Genomic DNA, 14,051 nt, shown 5'->3' on the forward strand with positions numbered 1-14,051 from the left:
GGCAACAAGAATAAACCACTACACAAAAATGCTACTCCCATGAGTCTAACTTAAAATGTATATTATGCTCATATATATGTAATATGTATGCATATGTGTATATATACACACATATATACAGGTATTTCTGACAGATATTTATGTACATAAGCACTGACACATACATATGAATGAAAGGCAAATTAAAGTTTTGTAATAGAAAATACAGATAAAACATCTGAGGATTTAGAAGCAGAGAAGATTGATTATAACCCAGGCTGGAGTGAGATTCTAACTAAAGGTTCTTTAAAAGAGGATTTACAAAGAATGAGATAGTTATAGACAGAAAAGGATAGAGGAGAAAAAGAAGTAGAGGGAAAAAGCCTTCCTTCGGTAGAAGATATTTGCTTAGCCAAAAGCGCAGAAGAAATATTCCAAAGGCCATATTAAGGTAAAATACAGAAGACTGGAGATATTCTTAACTATGAGTCCAAGAACCCTACCTACAAATGCAAGTATAATAGCTTACATTAAGTTTGCTACCTAAAATGTATAATTTTAAAGGCAAAATAGTAGTTATAATAAAGGTTATAGATGAATGAAGTAGTAAGAGAAGGAAGAGCAAAACAAGAATAATGGCTATCCCCTATGGTCTCTGGTCTCTGTGTGTGTGTAGGTGTATGTGCGGCATACATCCATGTATGTTAGAGAAGTTATAGGTGATTACTAACTCTGACACTGGGCGCTATGCTAATGTTACCAAACATTAATTTAAAAAAGTATCAAAACGATAGAAGTATATTTCAGATTGATCTATTTTCAGCATTATCTGTTTAATCAAACAGACTTGGGTATGATTCTGCAAATAACTGAGAAAGGCACCATAACGTACACACTAACAGCTTAAAAATGTTTTGCTCCAACAGGTTTGTACCTTTCTCATAAAGGATAAAGAAGATAATTTACTTAAAAAATTTATAATCTATGACCTTTGTAAATTTTATTTATTATATGTCTTTGTAAATTTTATTTAATTTCTAGATATATATGCTTTAAAATTAGGTTTACTAAAATTTGTTTTCTATAAAAATTCATATTGCTGGGTATAGGTGTAGAGCAGGTACCGTCAGTCTCTTAAAGGTTAGGGAAGGGAGGTCAGCAAATTTTTTTCTTTAAAGGGTCAGTAGTAAATATAATATTTCACATTTTGAAGACCAGACATTTTCTGTTGGAACTACTCAACTGTGCTATCATTGTAGTTTCAAGGCAGCCAGACAAAAGTCAATGAATAAATACTGGCTGCATTTCAATAAAACTTTGTTTACAAAAACAGAAGCCTTGGCCTGTGGGCCATGGTTTCCTAACCCCTGTATTAGTGTTACCCCAGCTTTTTTTCATGCTTCAGAGATCTTGCCCACTCTCTCACAATTATTGAAATTATTTATCAAGGATTTCAGCCTCGATTTCATCATAAAAATATCTGGCAGTGATGATATTAGGGAGTGTACAGTTACCCTGGGTACTTCACAATTGTTCCAAATCGAAAATCCTGGATCAACTTTAAAGCAGTCTATAACATACTATATTATTAATAATTCCTTATTTATTATAGCACATAAGTCTGAATGACTATACACTATGAATAAATCAAACTTCTCTAATGAAACTTTCCATCATTTGTCTCCCTTTCAAGTTATTTCTCCTATCTTCTCATCCCATATGTAATCTACTAACTCAAGCTCTGGGTTTACTTGCTTAAAAGGATTGCCTCCCGGGGCTTAGAACCATTAACTAAAATAGGTTTTTATTTCTATTACTAAAAATATTCTATATATTTTTATTCCTTTTGGAACACAGTAGCCCTTTAATCCTTTATTAAAGCAACTTATTGTGCTATAGAAATAGTTTAAGTTGAAAGGATCGAACTTAAGTTACACTTCACACCTCCCTTCACAACCCTCATCCTACTTCAATCCTGGACAAGTATGTTCACTCTCAGAATGGAATGGAAGAAACAATAAATGAAAAATAAATATAAACGATAAGTAGTTTTCCATATATTAAAGTCAGCTCTCCATGTGAACCCTTTTCCTTCCTAATGCTGTCCCCTAGGCAGCTCTAAAGTAGAACTCTTTATGGCTACCAGGGGATAGAGATACACAGTAGTGATAGGTTCCAACTAAAAAGCAGGGAACGAAATCTCTGCTTTTCTTAACTACTACTAGCATAATTACATTTTGATTATTCCTAAAGTATATTTCATCAATTAGTATCTAGAGCTAGCTTTGAAGTTCTTACTGACATTATTAAGAAATTCAAGTACTTAAAGTCATTTTAGTAGGTAGTAACTTGATTTGACTGTAGTCAAGTGCAAAATCTTTTAAATGAAAACAGTTTCTTTGTGCCTGGGATGAAAGAAGAAAAACAGTTCTTCCTGAACAGGACTACAAAAGTCAAAGTCAGAATGTCCTGTGAAAATAACTGTTCACCCATTACTGCACTGGTAGAAGAGCCATGACTTATTTTTAGCAAAAATTATATCAACTCAGTGTGACACATCCCACATGAACAGAAGATAAGCAACTCATTTTAAACAAAATAATTACTAAGCAAATGCAGTTTCTTTGATGGAGCAAATCTAAAACATGAAGCTATATAAAAGGGGGTCTTTGGTGGTTAAAAGGTTATCAGTCTGAAGTTTATTATATCTAGCATGGAATAGGAAAAAACAGTAAAAAATAGGAAGAAAACCAGGTGACTAGCCATTTCTGAGTCATTCCTTTGGTATGCAGGTTTTAAAAAAAATTGCATTACTTACTGTTTCAGTGTACTTTAAAATTCAGATAAAATTTCTCAGTAGTTATTTCTAATGAGTGTGCTTTCACGTGACTCTCACAATCAAAATTTTAAAAGTAGACTGCTAGTGTTCATAATTTACTAAGGCCATATAATCTGAGATGAAAATTCAGGCATTCACTCCTCCTTATGCTAAGCCAAATATGTGTGCCAACTGTCAGTTCTGTCGTAATGGAAGCTTTTATCAGAAGCCTTGAAACCATGTAAGAGTCTTCCTTCTTTGAATGCAGGAAGGCAGTTCTGAAGCCGAATAATTTTTTATGGCTTCTAGGGGATAGAGATATATAGGAATGATAGCTTGTTCCTATATAAAAGTAGGGAAAAAATTTTGCTTTTTCTTAATATCATAATCATAATCTACAATTATTGAACTGAGATGAAGACAATAACATTACTTCCTAATACCTTGTTCCTAAGAACTTCTTAGGTCATGATATTTACACGAGAGTATATGAAATTAGACTACATGTAAGTCACAACAGTTAAAAGGTGAAAAATGTTTAACAAGGCAAGAATTCTGAATTGCTCTATAGTTTCAAAATGCCTAAAAATCACAGATTGGCAAGTGGGTTGTGTTTCAGAGAACTGAAGCTCCATTATTAAAATTGCATAGTGAAATAAGCTAGTCCATGGATTTGAAAATAGGTACTCAACTTCTAAACCTCCCCCTCTTCTCAGCTTGCTAAGTCTTAGAACTTTTTTAAGTCTTGAGTGTGTCTCTTCTAAGTTTTTAGTTAGAAAACTGAAGAACCAAAAGATTCAGTCAAGCGTTTGAAGAAACCATACTAAAAAATTAAGTTAAATTCAGATAATCTGAAATATAAAATTGGGACCACTTAAGAATATAAAATACTAGTTTTGGTTGTCAGTCGTGGCAAATAGTTTTGCTTGTTTGTTTAAAAAGTACACATATTCATGACTAGTTGAAAAGAAATGGAAGCACTGGCACATGTCTATAGGTGGCTCACGCCTGTAGTCCCAGCACTTTGGGAGGCTGAGGTGGGTGGATCACCTGAGGTCAGGAGTTCAACACCAGCCTGGCCAACATGGAGAAACCCTATCTCTACTAAAAATAAAAAATTAGCTGGGTGTGGTGGCGCATGCCTGTAATCCCAGCTACTTGGGGAGGATGAGGTAGGAGAATTGCTTGAACCCGGGGAGCAGAGGTTGTGGTGAGCCGAGATCGCGCCACTGCACTCCAGCCTGGGCAACAAGAGCGAAACTCTGTCTCAAAAAAAAAAAAAAGAAAAAAAAAAGTGATCAAAGGGCACTGTTATTACTGTCTATCCTCCATGGCTTAAGGGAGATTTTTAGAGGTCAAAGAAAACTGTTTTTATTTGGTGTGGCACTTGGAATAAGCCTAACAAACAATATAAACATCATGATTATTGCTCATTTAGAGAAAAATCTAGTAGCATACTTTTGCTTCCTCTCATCCCATCTACTAGTCTGCAGATGGAAAAGGGAGAAGCAAAGTTTTAGCCACAGAAAACATCAGCTACTTTCCTAGGAAGTTCAATAATAATCTTGCATCACATAGTCCTCTTTCCTTAGGATACCACACAAGAACTCTGTGGGGAATACTTTTGTGGGGGAGGGAAAGGAAAAAGGAAAGGGGAGAAGGTATGTGTTTTTGTGTGTGTGTGAGACAGAAAGGGAAAGAAGGGGTTATATTCTTAGAAAACAGAGAAATATAAGCAACATGATTTCTATAAATCAGTGTTAACAATAATCTATTTGGTGTGTGTTATTTTCAACTGGGTCAACATAAAACTAACAATCTAGAGTTGTAAATCATATATCATAAATATGACAGTTACACATTTAGAGAGCAGAAAAATCATACTTCATGCTAACTTCACTAATATTGAACATATTTAAGCAGACAAACTATAAACAGCATCTTTATTTTAAGAGATACAGAAATAACTTTAAAAACTAGAGTTAAATTTCAACAGTTTAAAAGGGGAAAATTTATTAAATAACCACAATTAGTATAAAAATATGGTTCAAAGGTTAAGAGATTTAAAATTAAAAACTTCAACAAGTGCTCAGATCAAAATACAATTATGTGAGTTTTCAGATATTGCATGAAAAATCTAGAGTAATTAATTACAACATTGATCAGTAAACCCAATTAGAAACAATTATACCATAGCAAACAGAAATGAATTACCTCGTCTTCGCCCATAACTCCTTGCTGCATGTAAACAAAGCACAAATTGTAAAATGTCAGAACTATCAATAAGCCCACATATACAAATATTTCTGATATGAAAAACTATGTGGGCATCTGAAAATTAGTGCTACTTTGTTTTAAGAGCAATGACAATGTCATCATATAAGATTTGCATGTTTTACCATTCTACAAAGGACTTTTATTTATAGGTAAATATATATCATCTGAATCATATAAAACTCTGAAATTAACAAGAAACACACAATTTATTATCATTTGTGTTAAAATTCACAAGTATTTGTTTCAGCTAATGAAGATAGAAATATACAACACTTTGCAGGAAATAGCATCCCAAATAATTTTCCCAATGAATGGAAACAACTTGAACTAAATGCTTATTTTTCTACTTATTATAAAGAATGATATGGCATATATAGTCCAATAAATAGCTGCTCGGATCCAATCCACATTATACCAAGTCCTGCATGGAGGTAGTGCTAGAAGACACAGATGACTGAGAAGATATACCACCATTAAACTGATACTCTGAAGTCTGTACAGACTAGACAGGATTTAAGAAATCAATGTTAAACTTGTTCGGAGAAATTACTATAGCTAATAATGGTTTCTATCATTTTAATATGTGTTATAACAGCTATCTACTAATTGTTTATGTGTCTACCTATGAGGTAAGAGGGATTCAGATATAAATTACTATTAAATACATAATCATAGAATAGTACATATGTTAAATACCATAAAAGTATATAGGCATTTCTATCTGTGTTACTTGCAGTGACATAATTCCTATGGAAAAAAAAAAGACTGTAATTTCTTTTTCATAAGAAACTACCAGTTTGATAAAATCCACAAATTGTTTTAAAAGAACTCCTCCCCACAAATTTGAATACACAATGAGTATTTTTACCCTGAAATTAATATAGGAAGTCAAGGCAGTAAACAAACAAAGACTGTTAAAATTAAGATCTTATTTTATATTCACGGATTTTTTTAGGCCTGGAAAAAATTCAATATTGAATAAATCTTAAGTAAAAATAGGTGCTGAAAGTTGCCAGAAATGTCTACCAAAAATATGAAACTTAAAGATCAAAAGAAAACATTTCACATTATGAAATACACTTTTATTTTATACTAATGCTTTACTACAAGGAAGTGTGTCTATAACACACTAGTTCCTCCAATAAAAAGTGGGAAAAACAAACTTGTCAACTCTCAGTCATTTAAATTCTAAGAAAAAAGTTAATCACTATAAGGCTTATATCAGACCCTTTTATATAAAATAACTTCATGTGCATCGCTGCCATTCTAGTGTCTTTATTTAGCTTATAATCTGTTGCACACTTAACCTATCCTTGAGCTCCAGTTACCCCGAAGTCTGGCAGATCTATTTTATAGCTTATCTGACCTATATATTATTCCTCCTCTCCTCAGATAGGAGTGAAAGTAGCACTTAGTATTTTGTTGTCTAGGTCTTCTAAACATAAAAGTTTTTGAAAAGCTCTAAGTGATGGGAGATCAACTGTGAAAAATCAGACTGATGCAAGAAATTTTAATAGAGTGATCAAGAATAGACTATAGAGCTGCACACGGGTGGTCACGCCTGTAATCCCAGCACTTTGGGAAGCTGAGGCGGGTGGATCACCTGAGTCCAGGAGTTGGAGAACAGCCTGACCAATATGGTGAAACCTCGTCTCTACTAAAAATACAAAAATTAGCCGGGCGTGGTGTCGGGCACCTGTAGTCCCAGCTACTCGGGAGGCTGAGACAGGAGATTGCTTGAACCAACAGGAGTTGCTTGAACCCTGGAGGCAGAGGTTGCTGGTAGCCGAGATAGCGCCACTGCACTCCAGCCTGGGAGAAAGAATGAGACTCCATCTCAAAAAACAAAACAAAACAAAACAAAACGAAAAAAAAAAGAATAGACTACAGAAGAGTGAATAGTTTGTATTAAGCCTAGAAATGGTCAACAGTCCCCAAACCACTTCACAGAATGAGTCAGCTGGGCTTCTTGCTTATTATCCCTGGGCATAGCCTAATGGTATTAATCCAGTATAAATTTGCTTTGGAGAATTTCATTCATAGGTGTAGAGAATTGAAGATTTACAAAGCAAATAAAAATATTTTCATCAAGTTTAAGTCAAATGATAAATTATGATGAAGTCATAATGTCAAACTTAATTCTTTACCTATTGAGAAAATTAATGATATCATAGCCAGTTTATGTTCTTAGCTGAGGCTACTCAATACTAAAATGGTAAAAATATGTATAAATTTCATAGCATCTTAAGTTTTCGTTCCTTGGCTTGAATATAATCACTTAGAAAATTTCTCCAACTATTTCATACCTGAGGAATTTTAGAATCCTGTAAAGAGCTATTCTACTTATTTTTTGGACAACTCTCAAACCAAGTATCTACATTACCAAAAATAGAACTGACTACAGATGAAGCTAAACCATGTGAAATATTTCCTGTTATGGAAATAACTAATCTGCCACCATCACACTAAACAATGGTGTGTGTATTCACTTTCCTACCAATATTTCTAAGTGAATTTCTGGAGTATGTTCCATTGTAACTCTTAATGAGAATTATGAGAAACATCTACCTATTAAGAAAAAAACTAAGTGACTTATGTTTTTAAAAAGACTTTTTATAACAATATGTCCTTCAAACTCATTTAGAATATGATTTTTAAAAGGAAAAACGTATAAAAATGAAGAACACTTACGATGTGTTGTAAAAATAACATGAGGAGCTAGCTATTTAACATACCTGTTGATGTGTATATGCACTGGTATGTTAAACATATATTACTGGCACATGTGTGTCCTTATTTATTTAAAAATAAGAAGGCTTTGAGAAAAGCCTGAAGACAAGCGACTTTACAATTTTGGTTCTGGTTTCCAAATCGTCTTATTAAGGTTCTAATCCATAGCTACAAAAAACAAAAACAGGATGATTCTAATATTCTGACTAGAAACTGTATAGGGTCATATGTATTGGCTCTCAGCTACAGTTGTGGTAACTGAATTACTGCAGCTAGAGGAAGGGATAGGCATACACATTAAATCAGCTGGAAATACAGTTAAATTTCTCTTGATGAGGAAACTAAAGACATTTTAATTTTTTTCAATTTGAAAAAGCCAAAACTAAGGAGAGAACCATGCTACTAAATCATAGTCTTTTTTTTTGAGGTGGAGTCTTGCTCTGTCGTCCAGGCTGGAGTGCAGTGGCGGAATCTCGGCTCACTGCATCACTGCAAGCTCCACCTCCCTGGGTTCACGCCATTCTCCTGCCTCAGCCTCCAGAGTAGCTGGGACTACAGGTGCCCGCCACCACGCCCAGCTAAATTTTTTTGTATTTTTAGTAGAGACGGGGTTTCACCGTGTTAGCCAGGAGCCAGGATAGTCTTGATCTCCTGACATCGTGATCTGCCCGCCTCAGCCTCCCAAAGTGCTAGGATTACAGGTGTGAGCCATTGTGCCCGGCCCCTAAATCATAGTCCTTTTCAAGACCCGAAAGAAAGCTTATCTCCTCCACTCATTCCACCAGCATAAAAAAAAAAAAAAAAAAAAAAAAAAAAAAAAAAAAAAAGAACTGATGGCTACTCCACTTTCCCATTTTTATGACTGAATAGATAGAGCATCTGCCTTCAGAAATACAATTACTGACTTAATTTTCTTAATTAAACGATACACATAACTTTTTTCCTCTCAAAGTACAGTAAGCTCTTTATCACATACATAGCTGTATGTGGGTTATCACAGCAAATTTACATTTCTAACTAGCTTGCTAAGACCATTCCCACTCCCCTTCCTGGCCACCAATACTTCTGCTGTTTCTCTTTTGAAAAATGTTATGTACTAATAAAAATGTAAGCTATCTTCCTTGAGAAAAAGGTAATACAATTCAAATATTAATACAAATACTTGAATAATACATCATTTTGTATTGCTCTTTACTACTATGGAAAGCAGGTTTTTTTTAAACTACTGATAATAAAGTGTTTAGGATTTATACATTTAGAAATATAAACATACATACTTTCATTCTAACTTCAGAAGTACTTCACCGTTGGTTTTAAAACAATCTACACAATTCTATATAATGTGACTTTCCTAAAGTGCTTCTGGATGCTAAATACGGACTCTTCAACATATTTGAATTCTTCAATAGTGACAGTCTCCAGCAGTCAATTCAACTTAATTTGGGGAATATGGTCTGTTCAGAAGGAGACTGCTTGTAGTTATATTTATATGGTTTTTTTATTGTTTAAATTAAAAACATCTCTACAGCCTCATGAGATATACAGGTGTTTATTGTATTATACCTCTTTTTAAAAAATACATATATCTGAGTTAACAGACTCTTAGAGTTAAGGATTTGCCAGAGACACTTCATAGTTTTACTGAATTTGATCAACTTCCTGGCTTTTATCCCATTTTCTCTTTATTTCTTACTTAAAGGAATATTTAAAGGATTAACCATAACTGCTGATTAACTATTAAGGTAGAATCATAAAATCTTTACAGATATGTTTACAGATATATTTGCCATATCGGCACAACAATTGTAATAGTATGTTTTATTAAAGAAACTCAAGCCTAGCATCACTGTCAGCTTTCTGTCAGTTCTGCATTTTCTAAGGAATGTTCTTTAATTGCAACAGTCATGCATTTATTTTAATGTGTATCTGTGTACATCAGAAGTCATCTTGGGTACTCCAAGGAGCAACAGCATCACACTTTAGGAAACAATGCCTCAGAGAGTTATTTTACCTTTTTTGGGGGTTATTTTACCTAAACTTTGTCCCAAGATAGTTTCTAACAAATAGTTCTAGTTTAGCTTTCTGCAACAACACAAAATGGGTCATCTTTGTTGGCTACTTATAATATACTTCAAATAGTTTAAAATATCAGTTATGTTTTCTCTTAAGTTTATATTCTCCAACATAGACATATCCAACTTCATGTATTTATAGGACATAATTTTTACTCTTTCAAATAAATTTTTGTCACTGTTCACCATCACCCACTACTTAGCTAACATTTACTTTCAGAAGCTGCTCTAAATACTTTACATGAATGAATTCACTCACTTCTCAGAACAGTCCCCCTGAGTCAGCCAGTATGCTAATCTGTTTTAGACATAAACAAACTGAGTCAAAGTGAAGTGAGGTAAGCTGTTCAAGGTTACACAGATAGAAAATGCCAACCTGGGTTTAAACTCAGATAATCTGGCTCCAGAATCTACGTTAGCAACCACTATGTGCTAGCTACTATTACACTACTTCAAAAACAAACAAACAAAAAGACTGATGCAAAATTTATTACTGAACACTGATTTTTAAAGTTAACTATTAGCTCTGCCTGTCAGTTAAGTAATTCAACTTACTTAACCAAATGCCTAAAAGTGAGTTAAATGTGATATACTTAAAAAAAAAAACTTTCATAATTCAAAAAGTAGATCTATGTACTATGAGATACAATTTCTTTAATCAGTCAATAACATTTAATAAATACTTAGTACAGGAGTACTAATATCACTTAATTCTCACATTTCCCAGGGAGACAATATGCTAAGAATATAGCTGAATTGCACATAGTTAAAAAATAGCTCAAGAAAAATATCCCCTTACCTATTAGTACCTTTCTTTGCCTAGTTCTCTCTTCAATAACCCTGGTGTCTACTAAAATTATTTAAATCCCTAATATTCAAGACTTCTTTAACCCACAAATATTCCCAATTATGTTGTGACTTCTTTAACCCACAAATATTCCCAATTATTTTGCTTCACTCTCAACCAATGATCCGAAAAAAGTTTTAAAAAAATTCTCTTTGGATCAAATTGTTTCTTTTCCTGATGTAAACACATTTTCATGTCCTAGTTTCATTATCTTTTTCTCCCCGCTAGTACCTTGCCAGAAAAAGTTCAGAATTTCCAGGCTGGCTTCCTGTACTGAGTATGCATTGTGGCCCCAAATGACAGACTACTAAGACTACTCACATAATACACAAAGCCATCTTGTCCACAAGATGCAACTCTTGCCTGAAATAAAATACTCTTCTTTCTACCGTGTGACGAAACACTTTTCAACCTAACATCTATATTATTTATAAGGGCTTTTCCCAACTGACAAAATCATCCATTAGTTTAATAATGTTTAGTATAACCAATAATGTTAAGTTGCAGATACACTGTGGCTACTAAGCTCTTTGCTTCCACATGACTCAGTATGGCTCCAGTAGTACCCTGGCATTCTGACCACAACCAACCTGTAGGATTCTCACTAATTAAATAACCCAGTGCTGGCATGTGCTAGACAACTCAACAGTGAAATGCTGAATGATTAAATCAATCACCTCATCTAATGCTCTGCTTCTTCAATTTTTCTCATTGAGAATCCTACTTACCCTGACCATCTCCTACATGGTCTGGACTTTATTTCCATCCTTCTGTCTTAAAATTAGTTCACATGGTCCAGCTTTACATGTACCTTATTTTCAGTCTTTCTTCCTCAATTTCATTGCCATCTTATTTCAGCAAAGCTTTAGTTGAAATACAAGAGCCAAGCCATTCTAATGATATTGTTTTTTTTAAAGTAAATATTAATACTATTTCTATTGTTTCCCCTTCCTATTTCCCTCTCCACACCCACCCTCTGACTTAAAAATACTCCCGTGAAGGATATTTTAATCTTCCATCTCTACTCCCACAATCACAGAAGTGCTAAGTACTGAGACTCTGAATATGTTAATATTTGTCTAACAGAAAGAAAACTAACTTTAACGAAAATTTATTTATTATTTTCCTTACTTTAGTGAACTTCACTATGTAAGCTTTCTAGTTTGAATAAGTTTAGTGTGATCACAATATTCATAGAGTTACCAGTATATTCCTTAACCACAAACACAAATGCTATACTAAGTAACAAGTTCTATGCCTTTGCAAACATCTCATTTAAATCTCACAATAAACCTTGAGACCATATTCTCATTACACAGATGGGGAAACTAAGGTAATAGTAATCTGTCCAAGGTCATACCTGAAACTGGAAAGGCAATATTCAAACCAGGACTGCCTCCTAGTCTGTGATCACTGAATTAAAGTCATACTGTTACAAATGGCTGCTTTACCAGCCCGAACACACTCAGATTCCTAATTCTGCCTTTTGCATAGGAATAGTTGTAACTTTATTTTATACTCATAGAATGATTAAATTGTGTGTATGGAGAGGTTCAGAGAAACATGTATTAAATCATCTTTACATAACTCAATTGGAAACATAAAATGTTTTTATAAAACTTACCATTTAACATCAACAGATTGTCAGTTCCTGGATGTGGATAGCTCAATCGACCTTTAAAAAGACAGGAAAGATGAGTTTGAAGATTATGGAGTTATTTGAAAAGCGAAAACAAAAAAACAAAAAACAACAACAAACAAAGGTGGCATAAAGAGAAAATTACTGAGCACAGTATATTTCTTAAGAACTAAAAAGCTTATGTTCAATTAAAAGTATATTAACTGAAATTATCTTTGGAAGTTGAAGGCAACATAAAAAGTTAACCTTAGTTCCTAGATCATAAGAATACAATGTGATTTGGGAGCAATGCCAATAGAATAAAGCTTATTTATTTTTGGAATGTAAAAACAATATATGTATCATATCCTAGTCTTGCAAATTTAATATGAAATGTGGATTTTTAAATTTTTTTCAAAATTGTAATTTTATCTATAGATCTCTTGTCAAAAATAAAATGAGAAAATTTCATATTCCTAAATCAAAAACAATTAAAATGTTAAAATAAAAAATAAGCAGAAAAATTCATCTCAACTTGCCAACGTGGCTTTATAAAGTCATATTTAAATAAACTAGTTTAATGAAAACATCTATTACAAATATTGAAAATTTAACTTCTTCAAAGTTTACAAATGATTAAAAATATAAAAAAATTAAAGCTGATGAGTATAGTAGCATAGTATTTCCTCTGAGTCATTCTTCAGTCAAAAGTTTTTATTTACTAAATGCAGAAGGGACAACAGTATTACAAACTGCTGTGGAGAAGAAAAAAGGTATGCATGAAACATTCTGTGGTTTATCCAGCATTTTTACATCATAACACTTGTTTGATAAATGCCAATAGGAAGGATGAACATTATTTTTAGTCTATTATAAAATACAGGATTTTTCTCAAATGCCTGAATCTCTAATATACTATTCGAATAGTACATTAAAACCCATTTAGAGGCTGGGCACGGTGGCTCATGCTTGTAGTCCCAGCTAGCTGGGAGGTAGAGAAAGGAAGATCACTTGAGCCCAGGAGTTTGAGCCTGTAGTGGGCTATGATTGTACCAATGCACTCCAGCCTGAGCAACAGGGCAAGACCCTGTCTCTAACAAATGAAAAAAAAAATTTTTTTTAACCGATTTGAAAAATGTCTAAAAATTAAATGTCTAGGATTACATTTTAGTAATTTTCAGCACAGTCCCTTTAAAAACAAAACAACATGCTACCACACGAGTAAGGAGTACAGATTAACTGCATCTACCTTTATCACCTCAGCAAGTCCTCTACAGATTAATTGCATCTACCTTTACCACCTCAGCAAGCCCTCTACACTCTACAGGCCCACATATAAGACGGAGATTCTCTGTTGGATTTTGTTTCAGTTATGAAATTAAAGAGTTTGATCATCTACTAATGCAAGAGTAAGTGGCAAAAATAATCCAATTTTGACACTAAAATACATATATATGATAGATACGCAAACATGTTACCTGTACATACACATACACACTTCACCTGAGCTCTAAGTTAACTATGGGACATTTTGGTTTCAGACTCAACACAGGTAAAATAAGTGTTATCATAAGGATTATCTACCATCTCTTATTTACTCCTGCATTTTACGCAGCATGATATGATTTAACTAAATGACCTCTTAAATAAAGTTGTCATACTCTAAAACACACAAGTAAATTTCTTGTTGTGATACCTTGATATGGAGTG

The 14,051-nt window shown here is 33.5% G+C and overlaps 1 protein-coding gene and 1 long non-coding RNA gene across 5 annotated transcripts in view; one reads left to right on the forward strand and one right to left on the reverse strand.

Annotated features, from left to right (window-relative positions):
* Positions 1-14,051, forward strand: part of LOC115831837 — a 401,812-nt gene that overhangs the window by 360,474 nt on the left and 27,287 nt on the right. The gene's annotated exons all lie outside the window — the stretch shown is intronic.
* The window catches only part of CPEB2 (cytoplasmic polyadenylation element binding protein 2), a 69,200-nt gene that overhangs the window by 25,245 nt on the left and 29,904 nt on the right, over positions 1-14,051 (reverse strand). For 2 of the 4 annotated variants that reach the window (XM_030801180.1, XM_030801182.1), the window contains 2 exons: positions 12,348-12,398; positions 5,012-5,035 (listed from right to left, as the gene is read on the reverse strand). In XM_030801180.1, coding sequence (XP_030657040.1) covers positions 5,012-5,035; positions 12,348-12,398 — 75 coding nt within the window. The remainder of the gene's footprint in view (positions 1-5,011; positions 5,036-12,347; positions 12,399-14,051) is intronic. The other 2 variants (XM_030801183.1, XM_030801181.1) reach the window with 1 other exon arrangement.

Source organism: Nomascus leucogenys, chromosome 20, assembly GCF_006542625.1.
Source record: "Nomascus leucogenys isolate Asia chromosome 20, Asia_NLE_v1, whole genome shotgun sequence".
Taxonomy (NCBI): Eukaryota; Metazoa; Chordata; class Mammalia; order Primates; family Hylobatidae; genus Nomascus; species Nomascus leucogenys.